Raw genomic sequence first — 20,389 nt, 5'->3', positions numbered from 1 at the left:
TAAATTGTTTTCCATGAAAGCTGAAAAGTGTTCATTCTCTGTGCTTCGTACTAGTTGAAAGTCATGCGACCAGCATTCTTCAAGTTTATTGTTGTGCTTGGCAGTAATTCTCTTTTTAGTCATGGTAAGCATAATAATGTAGTAGCACAATGCTCTCATGAATGGGGAAGTATCCTATGTACCTGGCAAAAAGCAACATCTTGAGGGCTAATATATGCACAGAAGTTTGTCCTTTTGAGACATGCCAGTATAATTAGAAACCAATGCTGGTTCTGCAATGAGTATATATGCCTAAAGAGATTCTGTTTGTCATTTGTCAACTTCTGAAAATCAGAGGAAATACTGAATGAATCCGGAGTGACATCTATTCATGCAGCCTTTCTGTTGCTGAATTCAGTATTGAAGAAAAGATGGTGGCAAGTATATAGCCCTTGGGGTCAAACAGAGCCAAATATTTTTTGATTAACTTTGACTGGGTAAACTCTTGGAAATTGTGCTGTGGCCATATACTACAGTATATTTATCAGTAAGTGATATGACCAAGACAACCCCAAAAAATATGACTACATAATACCTGTGGTTCATGATTTCTCTATAATGTAACAATTCTAAAAAAAGAAGGAAGGGAAAGGAAGGAAAGGAAAGGAAAGGAAAGGGATGGATGGATGGAAGGAAGAAAGAAAGAAAGAATACCTATTGGTTAAAATTAATTGCCTATAAAATAAATGTAACCTGCATGCGCTATTTCAGCAGATCTAGCCCACTTTGGATTCAGAAGTTGAACAAGTTTGGGCTTGCCACCTGGAGTTATGAGTGCTCCATCATTGGGGGTCTTCAAGAAAAGATTGGACAGACATTTTGCCAGGATGCAATAAGATCTTCTGCCTTTGGCAGGGAGTTGGAGTCCTCCAAAATCCCTTCCAGCCTCATGATTCTATGATAAATGATCAAATGATTGCTGTATTGACTGTGAGAGAAGATAAAATATTTGGAGTTTATTTATTATTCTGATATCTGACAGATTAGGTGGGAGGATTTAGAAAATTATGAATAACATGGAGACAATAAGGTGTGTGTGTGGGGGGGTGTTGGTCCACTTTCAAGCAGTATTTCAGAATATCATCACCTGACCGGCAAGATAGGCTAACATCTAGCAGTAGTGTCTTTCACATGCTGTTCTGTGAAGTTGTAGAATTCACTGCTGAATTTTAAAACTAATGGATTAATAGACTATAATTTAAACTATAAGGGATTTCAATAATCTGAATCAGCATATGTGAGTTGCTTATAGATAGTGGATTTAATTCAGGTTTTGGATTCTTCTTCACAACTAAGGTATTTTTATGTAATTATTGTCATGTAGCTGCTCTTTTCATTACAAACTTAGAGCACAAAGGGGGAATGACTTCACCAAAGCCCCTAATTACATTCTTATAGATGTAGGAGTGAGATCAATCCATTACTAGATTAGTGGGAAACAGGTGCTTCAACTCCAGTTGCCATAGGGAAAGAACAGACAGGGGTATATGTAATATCCTTTGAATGCTCAGATGAAGATTCTGAATAGATCACCTTAATCAACAAGAAATAACAGTCAATTTCATCATAACTTTCAAGAGGAGGTAGGAGTTTCAATCAAAGAAAAAATGGTTAAGTGAGAATAAGCCCATCCTTGCCAAGTTTGCATGTGGGGTTCTCGGTTTAGGCCGGACATTGTCAGCTTTCTTTCAGGCATCATAAAATTTAAATAAATTCAGCTACTGCTAATGCAGCCTTTTATGAGCTGAATAATCTGTATACAAGAGGGAACTTCAAGGATTGCTAAGGATTAAACATACTTTGAGGAGTGGGGAGGGAAACCCAAAAGAAGAAAAGCTTCCAAGAGATACCTAATGAGACATGAACATGATTAGTGGCACAGAATGCTGCATGACAGAAACAAAACTACAGGGAGAGGAAAGGAGACCTGGATGCTTCGTGTAGTTGAAAATTTGACACACACACACCCAAAAAATCCCTCACTTCACTGCAAAATTTGGTTAATTGTTTCACTTGTAGAAATGTAGCTAAAATAGTGGTATCCACACACTTAAAAGCAGCATCAGCAATTTGTAGTTAGAGAAACAAAAGTAAATAAATAAATAAATAAATAAATGTTAGAGAAAATAAAAATACAAAAAAAAAATCCTCAAAAAACAAAAAAATCTTTTTGGAGGGAGGAAGTATCTTAAAGATTCCAAAAAAGATTAGCCAGAAAAAAAATATGAATATATAATATCTTCTGTGGTCCATGGTTTCTCTATAATGACATGATTAATCCCCCCTGGATTGCAGGATTGTACAAAAACTTTTGCCTTTTTCAAAGACTGAATCTAACTAAGAATCTCCATAGACTTCTATTCCGGCTCTTTTTCTGTTCTGGACTGCATCTATTCTGATGTGACAAGTTTCTCTAGAGTTTTATTTATTTTTAACAAATATCCCCATGATGGCATTTTTTTTCTTTTTTTCTGCTCCTTAATTGTGAAAGCAAATAGGCTCAGGTCCTGTAGCCCCTTTTTAGTTGTCCCTTTCAAATGACCACTGTTTCTCTATAGGAATTCTGCAAAGAAAGGTTTAAGCGCTAGTCTAACAGAAGCTATGATTCACCATGGAGAAAGGTGGAACAGGTGGGATCAGCTGCATAAGAAAGAAGAGGAAACCTTCTCACAAAGTCCTATATTGATACTATATTAATATCTGTACATGCATGAATGTTCTGAAAAATTGCAAACATTAGTCATTGGCATCTCTTGCTACATTTTTTGTTTTTTTTCTCCTTCAGATCTCTCCTTTTCAGATCCTTCTCCTCTTACCACCCCTGAAATGTTCTAACCTCTGTAATGCACCCAAATGCTCTTATTGTTCTTTGCAAGCTGCTTGATTGAGACATATTATTTCTGGTTGAGTTTCTGATTTTTTTTCTGATTAAAACATATTATTTCTGGTTGGTTGAGACATATTACTGATTTTCTGATCAATCCCTACTTTGCATCATCAGACATAACCAAAAGCTGAGGCGTCCATTTCGATCATTTGATTTGTACACAGTTCTATTGAAATCAGTCTTGATCTAAACCAGAGTCTCCTTATAGGATATATAGGTAGCATAAAATGTAATAAATAAATAAAATTTAACCAAACAAATGCCAAAAGATTTTTTTTAAATCTATTTTTGCACCATTACCCATGTTACCATCTCTGGCCACACAGTTGAGCTCCAAAATAATAAAACTGGCCTGGACCTTTGCAGGGGTGTGTGTGTGTGTGTAAAATTGTAACATGGCTAATTTAAAGCAATTTCCTGCATCTCAGAAGATTAAAAATCTTCCCCCAATTGCTCTGTAACCCTTTTGGATTCATGGCTTCTCCTAAATCAAATGCTATCTCTGTCACTTGGCTCTTTAATTTGTATAGTTAAAAAATGAAAACTAAAATTTTGGTTAATTCAGTTTCCCATTGTAAATGTGTCACAACCCATTTCCACATCAATCTGTGAGAATTTTAAAAAATTACATTTTTCAAGTATTTGTATGCATTTGACCTATTTTAAATGGAGCTTTACCTCACACTTAGATTTTGCAAAATATATTATTTAGGGTTTTTTAAATTTTATTTTCATAAGTTTACAGATTTGTACATTTTTCCTCCAAACATAACATTTTAACACTGCTTTAAATATATCATCAAATTTATTTTGAACAAATATAACTTAATTAAGTTCACATTAAAATGCAAATGAAATCTATTTCCACCCCATCTTCTAGCATGCCTTAAATATGGAGATTCCATTTCATATTTGTTTCTCTCAGCAAAAGTTGTCCCAATCTTTAAAAATTGCCTCATTCATTTTATTTATAAAATATATAAGCTAATATCATCTATAACACAACCTCAAATTAGGGAAAGGGGAAAAAACAGTGTACAGTATAATAAACCATTTCATCAAGCACAAAGATAACTCCTCTTGTTAAAACTGGTGAAGACTAGCTTTTAAGAGGATATTCAATGTTTAGTCTTGTGCCTCTTTTTATCAAGTTAAAGTTTAAAATGTTATATTTAAACATTTTTATTGCTACTGTGTTTTGCTGCTGCTTTATATTTTTATTTTTCTGTGATTTATAGGTGTTCTAAGCCACCTAGAACTCAGCAGAGAGAGATATAAATATTTGAAATGAATATTTTAAAGTAACTTAAAAACTCATAGTGTAATTCAGAGTAACTAAAATATCAATAGCAGGATACTAAACATAGTACTACAAATTTAACTGAAAGCCTGAGAAAATACTTATGGTGATAAAAGCTTATAAGATGTGACACCAAATGTAACTAAAAATGAGACAATTTTACAACTGGGCACTGTATCAAAAATGGGCTTATAATGAATCTCTAGCAAATGTGGCATTCTCAAGAAGGTTGTTTTTTAATAGGCAGACTAATTTGTATTGTACTTGGATATAAAGTTTGTAGGGCTTGATTTAGGAATCAGTTCTTAAGCCAATAAGGATTCAAGCAATCTCTAAGTAAACAATTCAGTAAATATTAAAATTCCTCATTTATCAGAGAACAACTACCATATATACATCCTTTCCAATGCATTGTAATGAAGGAGACTCAAAAAGTGTCTGCTCTGCTATTTAGGGGTGAGCTTCAAAAATATCAGCAACAGTTTTCTGCCAGGTTGCTGTCTGGGTGTGGTCATGGTGGGTGTGGCCTAGTCGGCCTCCTGCACCACATGGGGGGTTGTTTTCGCCCTCCCCCAGCCTTTGGAGGCTGGAAACGAGCTTCCAGGAGGCCCATTTTTCACCCTCCCTGAGTCTCTGCACTTACCTGGCATCCAAACGGAGACCCCAGAGAGGGGAGAGGCGGGTGGGGCCAGCCAGGGGTGGGATTGAACTGGGGCAAACCGATAGCAGCCCACCCCTGCTGCTATATATATAGTTACATGTCAGTTTTAAACTGGAAATAGTTCACTTGGTAGAATTTTTGTATTGCGACTGTTTTCACCCTAATATAAAGTTGTTAAAGAGAACTTTGGTAGATTTGTTCCTGAGGGGGGAAATACTTTCAGTTCTGACAGCTACCAGAGTTCTGATCATCTCTAAGCAAAACTAATACTTAGCTTGGTAGTAAATAGATGCAATTTGTTCCTGATAAATTACTTCCTTTAGGAGGTGAATTGCAAACCTCTGCACTGGCTACAGTTTCCAGAATACCTACATTAAAGGTCCAGGCCAGTTTTATTATACCTACATTATATTTTAAAATTATGGATGCATGGGAATCATTATGGCTAGGCTACTTGGAGGCATATTCAGTCATCTACAGTATACATACTGTACAGTACATACATGCCTTGAAACAGGAAAATGCACAATAGATTGATTACTTTAAGAAGATTCTATAATTTGTTTTCTGGGTTTGGTGTGGAATTTCCCGTTGTGTTAGTGCTACATTTTGTCTACTATATAATCTCCACATTGGCTGTAGGATAGCGGATGAAGCTTTATTCCAGAAATATGGACAAACATTCTGAATCTTTGTCTCTCTGGGCCAACTCCTGGCCCACAGGCTAGATGCGTTGCGTGCTGGCCAAGCCCCTGCCCCGTTTAGAAAAGGGGAAAAAAGTCCCGATGTATCACATGACGCCACCATGACGACGCGAGTTTGACACCCCTGCTCTAGGCTTTTCATTCTTCTCTGCCAATTCTTGCCTTCACAAGTTGTTCCATGGCATCTCTGTTTGAATGAGGGCACTCTTGTCTGACTCAGATTGTTCGTTGTTCTCTCTTCCTGCTCTTGCTCTCAGGAGACCTAATCTAAACCATGGTGGACAGTTCTGCCTTCAGTGGATTTTGTGCACTCTCCCCTCCCTACTTTTACTTTCTCCAGTTCAGGTCACTCCTTAAATGCAACACATTTCACAAGAGAAGATCCTCTTGCCTCACAGGAAAGGATATGCAGGAGTATTGAGAAGAGATTGACTCAGGGTATAATTTTCCCTCAAGGGCTAGCATATGCTGGTTTACATTTATTGAGTGTGGTTGATGTTTCTACATCTGTATTCATACTCTAAGGGTGTATTTATTTACTCTCTGAGTATTGTTGATTTTGCAACTCTAGAGAGTTGATGATGAAGAGCTCAAAAAAATTCAGAGGGAGAACAATCATATTTCCAAAGGGTTGAAGCAAAAAGCAAAACCCTACTAGTGGCTGGCTGTCTTTTGCTCCACTGAAGTTATTCCAGTTGCTATCATACATCTAATAGATTGGCCAAAATCCAAATGGCTGGGAGCCTGTCTGACTGGAGCTGGCAGCTGGAACAGGCTGGTGGAATTAAATCTATGCCACAATATTTTAAGATAGAGGCATTGACAGTAGTGCAGTAATGTAGGCAAATGCAACAGCTATTAGGAGGGGATCTGACAGCAAAAGAAAGAAGCAACCAGAAAGGATGAAGAAAGAAGCTTAATAATGCCTAAATGAAAAGTGTTTGCCATAAACACAAAATACTTGATTGAACTGAAAAAGATTTAAATAGAAGAGAAGGAGAAACTTCTGGTCCTCCAGAATTGACTACTATCCTCACTATTGATTATGCTTGCTACACTGCTGGGAATGATAGTTTAGTTGCATCTGAAGGCCAGACTCTGCACTCCCCCACTTCCCACTTTAGAGCACCCACTCTGAGCCAATGAAATTATATGAGTTTGGCAGCTAAATTCATGGCAGGAAAAGACCTTGTAATGGTAAAGCAAGTTGGAAAACTAAAGCTCCTGATTTAGTTTAAATGATAAAATTTACAGGCAATTGCAATTGCCATTGAAGCCATGTAAAAAGGACACCCCTGAGAAGAATGACAAACAGTTTACTTCCTAAACTGGTTGTTATGTTTGAACTTTAATGGAAAAGTCTGAGCTTCTCACCAGTAATCTCTGAAAACATCTGGGTCTTTCTGTTGGCTGTTTGAAAATTTAATGAATTTTCCATTTAAGGTTCATTTTGGAGTCACATTTTGGCCCAGCATTAATACATTACTATTATTTCAGTCATCTTTTGGCATTATGGATTTTAAAAGGTCTTTGATGTGGTTTCTGAGTTATTTCCACCCGCAACATGTGCCTCTCTGCATTCCTATAACTTTGCATGTATTGTAAGTAGCGTCCAATATACACTAGCAGAGAGGTACTGATAAGGAGGAAACCCTCAGTGTTTCTCTCTGAAAGGGAGTGATTAATAAGGTCAGTTTTCTGAATTAGCTTGATGTATGGATGATGAGCGATGATAGGTTGTTTTTTTTGTTTTTGCTTTGTTTTCACTTCTTTGAGGAATACTTGCATTACCTTCCATTCTATTGGCCTCTACAATGTTTAGCAGATGTGAAGACTCAAAGAGATTGTTACAGATCCAACTGAATTTATAAATCAACTCAGTCGATTGCAGGTAGTCCTCAATTTATGACCACAATTAAAGTCAAAATTTCCATTGCTAAGCAAGACAGTTATTAAGTGAATCATGTCCCATTTTACAATCATTTTTGTCATGGTGGTTAAACAAATCAGTACAGTTGCTGAATTAATCATGTGATTGTTAAGCAATCTGGCTTCCCCCACTGACTTTGTGAGAAACTCCCTAGGAAGGTTGCAAATTATAATCCCAAGATTCCAGGACTCTGCAACAGTCGTAAATACATGCCAGTTGCCATGCACCTGAAACTTGATCTTGTGACTTTGGGACATACTACAACTGTCATAAGTGTTAGAACTGGTCATAGGTTACTTTTTTCAGTGTTGTTGTAACTGTGAACAGTTATTAAACAAACGGTTGTACGTCAAGGACTATCTGTATTCATCCAAAGAGTTATATTCTTGGAGAAATTTATAGAACTTCAGGATTTTCAAGCTCTGCTTTTCATGTACTCATCTGGGATGCATATAGCACAGAACTGATTGCATAGAAAATGACATGATAGAGAAAATTCAGTAAATTTTTATTCAATTAATAATATGATTGTACACAATTAGTGTAATATATAGAGAGCGGAATGAGAGAGATTGTCTCCTCAAAATGATATCACCCAAGTAAATTACCCATGCAGGATTATCTCTCATTTTAATGTATAATTGCAATATCTGTTGCAGAGCACCTAAGGTGTACTTTTGGCTTTACTATGGGTCTTCCACCTTCCTCCTTACTGTCATTCATTGTTTCATGGAGTCCTTTTAAAGCTTCTTCTCCGAGTTTTTGCAAACGTTGTTGTTTGCTTGGAGAGCTGCAAAACCGTTTGTAAATCAGCTGATAAATTGCTCCCAGTTGTATATCACAAAATGTGTGAGGGTAAAATGATCTAGAAAAATATTATGAAGTATGATCCCTTATTCAATTAGGAAACTTGAATAGGAACTACTGAAATAATCCTGAAGGAATAGTAAAACAATGTTTGTATTGGTTATAACCTCTGGAACAGTAAAATCCAAGTTTCCCTGGCAATTCAGTATTATATAATTTTACATTAATGCTGATATGGGTGCTTGAGCAGCAGCTCAAAAATAAAATAGGGAGAGAAAAGTTTGATTGTTTGAATTTTTGCTTAAAAGAAATAAAAAATGCCCAAGGACATGGGAACATGGACATAAAATATTAAACATAAAATATTAATTGCATTAACCATATAGGAATAAGATAATTTAGAAGTTTTGCTTGAAGATACCGTCTGATACAGGTGAGAAATCTTTCAGAGACCAGTTTTAGGGAGGGAGGAAAACAGAAAGAAAAAACATGAAACATATATAACATGTTAAAAACAGATTGGAGAACTTATTCTTCTTTTCAGTTTTTCAACCTGCCGGGTGTATTTACATATTTGTAGGCAAATCCTATAAATACGCTTGATTTATGCTGCTTCTGGATGATTATAGGGTTAATTTTAATGTTATTTTATCTGCAGTTGATATGGTTATACTATATAAATTTGAAAGAGAAAAAGAGATTGTTGTATGAGTGTTTTGTTTTTTTGTAAATGATTATTATAAGGCTATGTATTATTAACCTTGTTTAAATTCATCATCTCTTAACTTCACAATGGCATCCTCCAGATTATTTGATATTAAAATTCTGAGAATTTCTAAATGCTTCTGTGGAATAAATTTTATTTTTATGGAATTGAATCCATAGGGTTCAAATGATAAGATTTATTTTTTAAAGCCATTAATATTAAAAAAAAAACCCTTTCCATCTTATTAAGGTGATTCTTGGCAACATTCAAAAATGCATCTGGACTTGGCACTAGGAATATTTGGCCAAAAGTAAGAGCTTTATGACAGTGGGGTGAAATGCTTCAGATAACGATGGACTCATTTTAAGCAAAGGCTAACATGCCTTTTTCTGGCAGGTCCTAATTTGAGTTTTAAAATATATGCATCCATGGAGAAAAACATATTTTTCAGCCAGGATCCAGAATGAGAAACAATTTCTATCTTTTGGTGATGCAGATCATTGCCTCTTTTTAGACCTTCTGAGTAAATATTTTTGAAATATAAAATAGGCCATGCAGTAACGGATGTGAAAGAAACCTTCAACACACAACCTCCTAATTCCCCTATTTGTTCATATTTCAGCAGAGTTCCACCAACCACCACGAGAGCAGTAAAGAATCCTCAGAGATCACCAGGTCGGAGGTGAAAGGCAAAAGATCTTCAAGCCATGGCACAAGCCACAAAACCAAGAAGTCTGGAAGTGGGAAAAGTTCAATAGGTTTTGGCTCATCCTCATCCAGTGTAACATTTCCACCAGCAGGTGAAGAACAGAAAGAAATAGGAAAAATGGGAAGGGGAGGTATTAGACTAACATGCTGAATTAGACAGGATTTATTGAATGGTAAGTGGGCAAGTCTTCTGAATGGTAGATAAATCTTTACTATTTTACAGTACCCTTGGCTTCTCTTAAGGAGGAGGCCTGTTATTAATTCTCTTCCTGCTGTATATTGACCAGAAGTAAGTCCAAGCAAGTTTTCTTTTTTTTCCCTCCCAAATGTTCTAACTCTTACAGATACAAAGTTAGGCTTTCAGGGATTGTTGGTAGTCCCAGTAAATTTTCATATATTCAAATGAACGAAGTAGAGCTGATCAGTGGATAATCAGATTTCTATATCTTGCAAAGTTTTTTCCTATCTCTGATGACTATCAGAATACAGACGGATGATACAAGAAAAGGAAATACAACCTGTATCAATTATGTAATTCAACTGTATTTGACTTTTTTTCATTTATTTAGACAATTGGGTCCTTGATTGCCAGTCTCCTTTATTTGACCATTGATAGTGTATTGATAGTGTGGATCAAGATCCATTGCTCTAATTAGTGGCTTTAGGCAAGTGATTATTGCTCTCTCTTTATCTATGAAACAGAGATAATAAGTGTTATATAAGTAGTAGCAGCATTAGTAATTTAATTAAGTAACTAAGGCTAAGACTAATATGGTACATATTACAATATATCATATTATATGCAACAAAAATGCAATGTGCATTTAAAAGTCCAATTATTCCTCCTCATGGTGAACCTAGAATAAGATAATATTTAACTGACATAGTATATACATTTAGTTTGATACCATAAAAATGGTATAGTAAGACCCACATCTAACATTTCCCACTAATCCCAAACATTTTCTATATCTACTACAAGTAATCCTTGTTTAGGGATTAGCAACTCAGTCGTTCAATGAAGCAATCATTAAATGAAACTGTAACCATGCTTATAATCTTAGTTCAGTTTTCTTTTGCTTTATAGACCCACAAAAGTCATATAAATACAAAGATCCAGAGATTACTTTTTCATCACTGTTGTAACTGCAAACGGCCACTAAATGAGGATTGCCTGTACGTAAATAGTAAAATGTGGCCAAATATATTATTAGATCACTTCAAGATAACAGTTTATTTATTATACATAATGGAGATAAGGGTGACAAGGCCCATGAATGCAAATGCGTGCAATTACTTTACAAAAGCTAATTTTTAGTTTAGTAATGTAATGAGGAATTAGGTAGTTTCAATCTTTTAATTGTAACTTTTAATTGATTTAATTGTGATGAGCAGACAGGGAGCTGTTTGCCATCTTTTACTTTATAAAGTGCAAGATGAGATACATGTGAGAGGTGCAGCTAAAACATCTCCTGTCAGCTTGCTGTAGATTTCAGGATTCTGCTTGGTCCTCTTTCAGGTACCTCATGCAGCTCCTTGCCCTTCTCCCAGGATTTTGTAACCTTTCCAAAGCTTGAACAGCAGCAGCCTGAGGAGGAGAAATACCACAAGCCTATCTCTTCATCCTCGTCTTCCGCTCACTGCTCTCCATTGTCTGAAGGGCAGAAGAGTGATGTCTTTGAGCAGAAGGTGATCTTTTCAGGTTTTGGCTCCATCATGCGTTTCTCCACCTCAGCCGTGAGTCAGCAGAGGGGACGGGATGCTTCCCCTGTGGACTACAAGACCTCCAACTCTATTGGTGGCACCCCAAGTGGGAGTGGTGGAGTCAGCAGTGGCAGCAGCCACAAGCGCATGCCATCTCTTAGTGGGGAAGAAGTAGAAGTCCTGAAAGAAAAAAAGCACAAGGCCAATAAGAAAAGCAAGCATGGACCAGGAAGGCCCAAGGGTAGCAAGAATAAAGAAGTGCCCGGTACCCAACTGGCTGGGACTCCAGCTGCCTCTTCTTTGCCTTTCTCTGGGGGATCCCTGGCCAGCTCCAGCATCAGTGGGTCTTCACGTTCATTCAGCCATGGATCCACCCTTCCGAGCCTCAGTCTAGAATCACCACTTATGGGATCAGGTAGGTAACATGCTCCTCCTGTGGCCTCTGGCCAGGTTGCTACATGTTTTGGTTGATTCAAGGACTTGTTTGATGAGATAAGAGATGATGCAATGATATATTTACTAGGATTTTTTTTCCTCCTCCAGGTTGACCCTGGTTTGAGAAACTCTTATTAAAAGCAAGATGATTGGGAAAATATGTTAATCCATAATGTGGTTGTTCAGCCTTGGCTCACGTGTGAACCCAGCTTTTTAAAACTCAATTTGTAGCTCAAATTATTATATGAATCTAGCAAATAGTGATTTAATCTCAGGAGTGCTATGTTTCTGCCAGCACAAAATCATCTTAGTTTCTTAATTGGTTTGTAATTTCCCAGACACTGCTGTGCTTTCGGTATCACTTACTGTTCTTGTAACTCCATCACACCTCTAAAACTGAGGGAAACTTGCCGTAGCCCATGATGTCACAATCATATATCCCTATTCCCCTTGAATACTGAAAATAATAGAAAAAAGCAAGTTTATACACACAATGCATGAAATAAGAATTATCTGTGTCTTATAAATTGTGATGTGCTGCTTTTCCTTTTTCCTAGATCTGACTCTTCAAAGTTCCTCAGTTGTATTGGTTATTGTTCATGTCTATTAACTCATCTAACCTGGATTGTTTGTTTCTAGGCTTATTAATCAGGGCTATCTGTTTGCTAGGCAATCACATAATTCTAAGATGTGTTCCAAACACAATTACTGGTGTGAAGTAGCTTGAAAAGGGAAGGGATCTTATCTGAATGAAATGTATAGATCCCTTAGATTTTCACAGTTTATAGATCCCTCAGGTTCACCCAGCTTTTCTCACTTGACAAAACTCAGGAGGAGATGATGAACAGAAGTTAGCCAAGTGTACAATATGCTGTACATTGCCATATCTACAATGCTCTGCTTGACTTCCCAACACCACACCATATTTGAAGCCATCCACACCAAAAGCAAACAAAGTGTCGCCTCAGCCTATTTTTTTTTAATGAAAGGAAGTTAATATCAAACTATTAGCCATGTTTCACAAGTTGGATAAGGTTCTTCTGCCAAACATGACCATTTTAATTCAAGCCAAAAAAGTTCTTCTTTGATGTCAGTGGTGCATAGAATTTTCTTCCAATCCTCTGAATTACTCATGTGGTTTTACTAATTGTAGATGGAGAACAAGGTTCTTTTTGAAGAATAGTGATTTTCTCCTTGCAACCCTGTCACGCACACCTTTGTTTGAAGCTTCCCAAAGTATTATATACCAGGGTTCGCCAACCTTTTGGACCTCAGGGACCACCAAACTCATGATTTTAAATAATGGGGACCACTAATATGAATTTTGACTGACGGTGGCTTACTGACGTTGGTGGGAGAGAGAGAGAGGGAGGGAGGAAGGGAGAGAGAAATCTGATCTATCTGATCTAACCTCTCTTCCCCCCCCCCCGTCTGTCTGTCTGTCTGTTTCTCTCTCTCTCTCTCTCACACACACACACACACAGACACACAGACACACACACAAACACACGGAGCCAGGGGTGGTATTCAAATTTCTTAACAATCTGTTATGTGGGCGTGGCCTAATTTGTGGCTGTGGCTTGGTGGTCATGTGACTGGCTGGGCATGGCTTGTATGTAAATATAAATATTTATGTAAATATTGATTTTTTTTATAAAAAAAGCAACTTTTACCTAAAATCAGGCAAAGCAGGCAGGCAGATGGAGTTGCTCACAGAATCATTCAGAAATTATCTATCTGCCATTGGCTACCTGAGTCTGTCACATAAAATTTGCTTGCCATGAGTCTGCACTGAATAATAGAACCTTCAATCCTAAGGAAGGTTCAGCTCTGCTTAAAAGCAGAGCTGAAGATCTAAAGACTAGCTAGAAAGCAAGAAATGAAACAATTTCCTGCTTTCTAGCTAATCTAAATCTCCTGGCACAGCAGAACAGCTGATGATCGGGGGAAAAAAGCAACTTAGCAGGCAAGTTTGCCAGGTAAGGAGTGAGTGCGTGGGGTGGGTTCCCATGGGCCATGTGTGCAGCACAGCCTTGTGTTCCCACGCAGCCTAGATTAATTGCTTTGGGGGGTGCTCTGAGGGTGACATTTCTCTGCGGACCATCAAAATTTTCTCGCAGACCACTAGTGGGCCGCAGCCCATCTGTTGGCAACCGCTGTTATACACTTTCTTTTTGATGTGATCTTGGTTGATTCTTGGGAATGTGGCATTGAATAGCCTTCATTGTACATAATCTGTGGACTATTGGATTTCACACTCTTTAAAACCGTATTAACCTGGTGAACATCAACAATTGTTTTTCAGAGGTTCTCAGGAATCTCCTTTGTTCAAGCCATGATATACTTCCACACATTTGTGTTGTGACTATCAAACTTAAATACTGAATATATTACCCAGAATTTTGTTCTTTAAATCAGACAAGACCACCCACACTAACACTTGTTTATCATCTCATTGATTTAAACACCTGACTAATTTCTCATTCAAATGATAATCCTATTTCAAAAGATTACCTAATAATACTTTTGAAGTATCACTGTAGGATAAAATATATTTATATGTGATGTTATTATTTATTTAAAGCTTTTTATTAATTGGCTGGTACTAGTTTTATTTTTTTAAAAATTAGCTAAGATTCTCAAAAGCAGCCTCATTTATGCTCCATTGCCAGTTTTCTGTTGTTTTTGTAGAATCTGAACATGCACAACTCATTAGAAAGAAGCCAGACAGCAAAATCCAATGCACTCAATTTCTTCCTTTGTCTCAGTGGTCTGGCTGCCAAGTACACCTATATAAAGATTGCAGCCCAGTTGATATGACTGCTGTTAATCTTTTTGAAGCAATGCCTTCTGCTTCTCTGGCATCTCTACATAAGTTGAAATTGCATGTGTTCTTGATCCTTGAGAAGCTAAAAAAAAAGCAACACAGGAGGAAAAAAATCATTCAGGTAATGGACTTTTTCTTAGGATAATTACTTGTGAACTTTGCAAGAAAGGGTTAAGAGTAGAGAACCCCAAGGCAGAGCATGTTATGGCTCGCTTACTTGGCAGCTGCTTTGCCGATATCTGGCTTGCTCTCAAACACTTCTATTCAGGTCACAGTAAGTAGAAAGAAGAAAGAAGAAGAAGGAAAAAGGGAGGTGGGAAGAGTTGGACGTTAGCATCTTTCTGGTTTCCTAGTGACTGCAGTCTTTTAATTTCTCTACTTCAGGGCAGGGGAGGAGCCAAGGAAGAAAAGGAGAGAGAATTCAGGATGTAATTATTTTTCAGGGCGGAGTTGTTACAAACCACAAGCCTTCTATAATCTCAGCCTCTGGCAATAGATTTCTTCCCACCCACCCTTCTTTTCCCTCCCTCTATTGTGTTCAAAGAAAGGGAGGCTTTTTATGTCTGGTGAGTCTGCCTGACAACCACAGTCCTGATTTTTGACATACATTACACTGATCTCTGAGTGCAGAATCTTCAAGTTCTCAGATGACTGAAACTGTAGGCCAAGGCTTATTTTTAAACCCTATTTGTTGCATGCAGGACATTGCATTTGAAGTAGCATCCAAACTTGCACTCTTAATTAGACAGATACCATGAGAATGCCAGGATCCATTTAAATGAAAGTGGGGATAGGGCAGATGCTTTTCTGCTTGCCAAATTCTTGTCATCCTCTTTCTACTTTTTTAATGCCCTGCATAGTTTGCTGCGTAGGCAGCAGCCATTTGTATGGGCAGAATATTAATGGAGAGTTATTTCAAATCTGAGCAGGCAGAGCAAAGAAGGTGGTGTGGAAGGTGCTTAAGAAGAAATATTAATAGTCTCAATCTTAGTTAAGATACCTGAACAGGTGGGTTATAATAACTGGGATGGTTGATTGAATCTATAGGCATAAGGTACAAGAGAATGTAGTGATCTCTCTTCCATAGTGTAAGTAATCTAGTAAAAATGCGGGAATTGGGTTTCTTTTTAGCCAGTACCCTTGTTTATTTCCTTCATAAAATTGTTGCTGGATGGGTTGAATCTATAAAGTTATGATTCTATATATAAGAGAGCTGTCTCGGTGTGATGGTTAAGGCATAGATTAGAATCATGAGACCATGATTTCTAGTCCTGCCTTAAACATAAACCCAACTGGGTGTCTTTGGAGCAGTCACGTTTCCTAGGAAGGAGGCAGTGGCAAGCTATGTCTGTAGGGAACCCCAATTCACATAATCCCTATATATTTGAGCTCATAGTATGGATGCTGAAAGCTGCAATTCAGAACTATCTTCAGGCATCCCCTGCCAACACATAAAATTCTCATTTTATCCTGGCTCCTGGGCCCAAGAGAGCAATTACTTATTTCTGCTATCACTGGTTTAACATCCGTGTTCAAGATTTTTTGTATGTAGGGTTTACAGAAAAAAAAGACAAGAGTGGTGGCTGCTTCCCCAACCTTCTGCTAGAGAAAAGGAAATTTTATTTTGGAAGGTATGAAATCAACTTGGAGTTTATATGATTTGAATGTAGTTAATCACAGCTTCTTCCTATCCTAAACATTCTGTAATCAAACATTGTCTTTCCACATTGAGCAGGTAGAACAGGAAGACAGCTATATATTGGAAAAAGAGGGTGGTAAATTTACCACCCTCTTTTTCCAATATTTTATTTTTATTTAAATAAATAAATAAAAAATATTGGAAAAAGAGGGTGGTAAATTACATTTGAATTTTTCAGCTGCAGCCTAACTCATTTTTTCAGTTTTCAATGAAAATGGGAGCCATGCATACCTCAGCCTTTAGTTCTTTAGATAGCAAATTCTTAGTATGGATGTCTGTAAGATGGAGTAAAAGTATAGTTGGTATCCATGAATGAACCATAGATAAGATCCTCAACTTTTATAAATTAGAAAGAGCTAGTCCCTATTTTTTCTGAAAGGTACTTTTATGCCATTTTTAAGAAAGGCTACATCCAGGGGAGTTTAGCCAATAAATAAATAGTTGTAGATATTTTTCATACATACTTAGTAAAGGGATATCATTTAAAAAAACCTTTATATCTATTTTTTTAAAAATATATTTGTTTTTATAATCACTAAAATGTGATCCTGGAAGTGTAGGCAGATAAAATGTACGACAGCCATAAAAGTTGTGGGAAAAGTAGTTTTAGACAGAATTATAGAGTTTATCCTGTATTGTTTGGCTTTAGAGAGATATATAGTGGAAAGAAATCGAAGCTGATTATACTTTAGTACCGGTGCAATTTATGAAGCTCTAGAAGGGTGTGAGAGAGATGTATGGATAGGTGGGTGGGTGGGTGGGTGGGAGAAAGTGGGAGGGGGAAGAGAAAAAGAGAAGAACAGGGGGGGGGGAGCTTAATGATAAGCTGTCAGATGCATTTAAGGGCACTTTCATGTAGATTCTGACCTTGTTCCTCAATTTTCTTTTTCTACTCATCATGATGGAAAAGAAGCATGTTCAGGCCTTAGTCTCCCTCATTTGAGAAAAATAGGGTACACCAAGGAGCTTTTTCCCAGGACTTCCCTGCTGGGTTTCGTCTTCTTACTAAGCCATCTAGAACCATCCACACAAAAAGTGGCCAGTACAGTAATCTCCTTTAATTTTTTAACCTCATTTATTTTTATGATGAGGAAAAAAGTTTTCAACAATCTTAATCAATACCTTGAGGTGGAAAAACTGCCTTTGGAGCAACTGAGGAACAGGGAGGAGACAAAAATTGCAAGGCCCCCAGAGCACTTTAGCTGGAGGGGAGGAATTACGGGAGCTTTAAAGAAGGAATCTCTGCCAATGAGCAATTGCTCTCCCTCAGCTACATACAAGAGGCTGTAAAATGGTCTTGATCACATTTCCAAGAGCAGAAATCAAGCAAATATCCATATATACCTAGGCAGAGGTGGTATTCAGCAGGTTCTGACCAGTTCTGGAGAACCAGTAGTGGAAATTTTGAGTAGTCTGGAGAACTGGCAGTAGTCTGACTGGCCCCACCCCCATCTATTCTCTGCCTCTTGAGTCCCAACTGATTGGCTGGGTCTTCTTTTGTTGCCCTGCAACAAAGGAGAATGGAGCTGGAAAGCAAGTTAGCGGGGTGGGGAGGGAATGGGATTTTGCAGTAACCTTCCCCTGGAGTGGAGAGGGAATGGAGATTTTACAGTATCCTTCCTCCACCATGCCCACCAAGCCACACCCACCAAGCCACACCATGCCCACAGAACCGGTGGTAAAATTTTTTGAATCCCACCGTTGTACCTAGGATAAGCCAAAAAATGATGGTGCGTGTCTCAAAATACAAAACTCAACCTTTTGTATATACAGCTTGTGATTTGGATCACACCATCGCCACACACCATTCCATTATTTCTTCCACCCCCACAAGTGCTCCTGCCAAGAACTAATAGTTCAGCTTCTCAAAATCTGCAAAAACTCGACAGCATCTTAAGAAGATAGAAGAACTCTTAAATTGCATTCCATGGTGGAAGAAAAACATGGAAAATCTGGAATTTCTTTGATTTGTTATTTGTCTGACCAGGAGAACCTCTGTCTCATCCAACTTTTTTTTTTCATTAGTCCATCACTGATTTCAGATTGTTTTAAAATTTAGAGAGCTTTCTTGAATTTTAACCTTTCAGGCCATAGCCGGAAAAAAATGTTCTTACTTCTTAGCATTGAAAAAGAAGCAGCAAACCTAAGGTGTAATTTCTCAAAATTAGACATACAGTATCTGTCTGAATAACCCTGCTATTCAAGCTGCTAAGTAACCAGTATTATTGAAATGATAAGTATTTTTAATTAAAGTGCAAACAGATACAGAAAATGCAATTTCAAAGATGAACATGAAATTTCCAGAACTTTTGTGAAGTTTACAACTCAAATAATTGTATTACATCTACTGATTTTTTTAAAAACCAACTTTAAAAAAAAAAAGTTGCATTTTTTAAAAAATACCATTCACGCATCATCACAAAATCTCCAGAACCATAAAGCCTACAAACTTGAAATTTGGCACGTGTGTTCCTCTTGGCTTCTAGGTGCTCAGAAAAGATTTTTTGAAATGACCATCAGAGCATTAGTATTTTATATATTGTTATTAACACGCTCTGGTGCTAAGGAGTTCTATTCCACCTCTCCATCTGAAAAGAAATCTGTTCTAAATGCAAAACAAGCAGAGGAGAGGAGTTTCAAATTCAGTTTTAGTTTCACAGCACCAAGCAGTTTTAGTACAGAACAGTTGAGCTAAGCCATGCCCAGGCTCCTTGCTGTCTTCTTGCTCACACAGCAAATAATGTTTCAGTTTCCAAACAGCCCTCAATTCTCTCACACACTGACAGGATGCTAGCCAGATGAATACCAATGGATCCTGATAGGCAGGGGCAGACTCCCCTCCCCTTATTTTCCTCCCCCCAAATTAAGCCCAACCACATCGTTTCATAGTGAAGTACGGGTATTAAGCTAGTATATATATACTTCTCCCCATCTTTGCTAAAAAAAAAAGAAAAAGCTCATATGGACTATGGAATTTTAGCCAGTTTTTCCAAGATGAAGGGAAGGCCTTTTAACTCAGTGTGTGCTTTTCATTCAAAAGGGCTCATTCCTGGCATCTCCAGGTGGGACTGGGAGAAACTTTGAAATCCTGAAGAGTTGTAGATCGCTGGAGAAACTGGTCTGACCTTGCTGTAAGGCAGTTTCCTATGCAGATAGTTCTTGACTTAGGAAAACTAAGCCCCAAATTTATGTTGTTAAGTAAGACAGTTGTTAAATGAATCCCCCCCCCCACTTTATGAGTTTTCTGGCCATGGTTGTTAAGTGAATCACTGCAGTTGTTAAGATAGTAAGTGAAGTGTTGCAGAGGTGGCATTCAGCAGGTTCTGACCAGTTCTGGAGAACTGGTAGTGGAAATTTTGAGTAGGTCAGAGAACCGGAAAATCCCACCTCTGACTGGCCCTGCCAAACCCATCTATTCTCTGCCTCCCAAGTCCCAGCTGATCAGCTGTGTCTTCTTTTGGTGCCCTGCACAGGAGCTGGTTAGTGGGGTGGGGTGGGGTGGAAATGGGGGTTTTGCAGTATCCTTCCCCTGCCACGCCCTCCAAGCCATGCCCACCAAGCCATGCCCACAGAATCGGTAGTAAAAAAAATTTGAATCCCACCACTGAAGTGTTAAGTGAATCTGGCTTCCCCATTGACTTTGCTTGTCAGAAGGTCGCAAAGTTGATCATGTAACCCCAGGACACTGCATCTATCATAAATATGAACCAGTTGTCAAGCATCCAGATTTTGATCATGTGATCATGGGGACACTACAACAGTCATAAGTGTCAAAAATGGCCATAAGTCACTCTTTAGGCACCATTGTAATTTTGAACGGTCACTAGATGAATTGCTGTATTCTAATTTTAAAATATGGGATTGTCTTGCTGATAAACCATGTGAAGTCAAATTTGTGGCAAAAGGTGAAGTCATCAGAATAGCATTATTTTGTCATGGAATGATTCACATCAACAAAGCTCAGCAACAAAGGAGAAAATAG

General features: G+C 37.8%; 1 protein-coding gene across 5 annotated transcripts in view; it reads left to right on the top strand.

Moving 5' to 3' along the window:
- Positions 1-20,389, top strand: part of MLLT6 (MLLT6, PHD finger containing) — a 108,101-nt gene that overhangs the window by 66,883 nt on the left and 20,829 nt on the right. For 4 of the 5 annotated variants that reach the window (XR_003375047.2, XM_026710836.2, XM_026710840.2 and 1 more), the window contains exons 9-10: positions 9,657-9,834; positions 11,262-11,861. Coding sequence is in view for 4 of the 5 variants with exons in the window: in XM_026710836.2 (XP_026566621.1) it covers positions 9,657-9,834; positions 11,262-11,861 (778 nt within the window). In the remaining variant the exon portion in view is untranslated. The remainder of the gene's footprint in view (positions 1-9,656; positions 9,835-11,261; positions 11,862-20,389) is intronic. The other variant, XM_026710839.2, reaches the window with a different exon arrangement.

The sequence above is a fragment of the Pseudonaja textilis genome, chromosome Z, assembly GCF_049901715.1.
Source record: "Pseudonaja textilis isolate UNSWEBS1 chromosome Z, rPseTex1.2, whole genome shotgun sequence".
In the NCBI taxonomy this organism is placed as follows: Eukaryota; Metazoa; Chordata; class Lepidosauria; order Squamata; family Elapidae; genus Pseudonaja; species Pseudonaja textilis.
The sequence above is the reverse complement of the archived record's forward strand: the minus strand, read 5'-3'. Positions and strand labels throughout refer to the sequence as shown.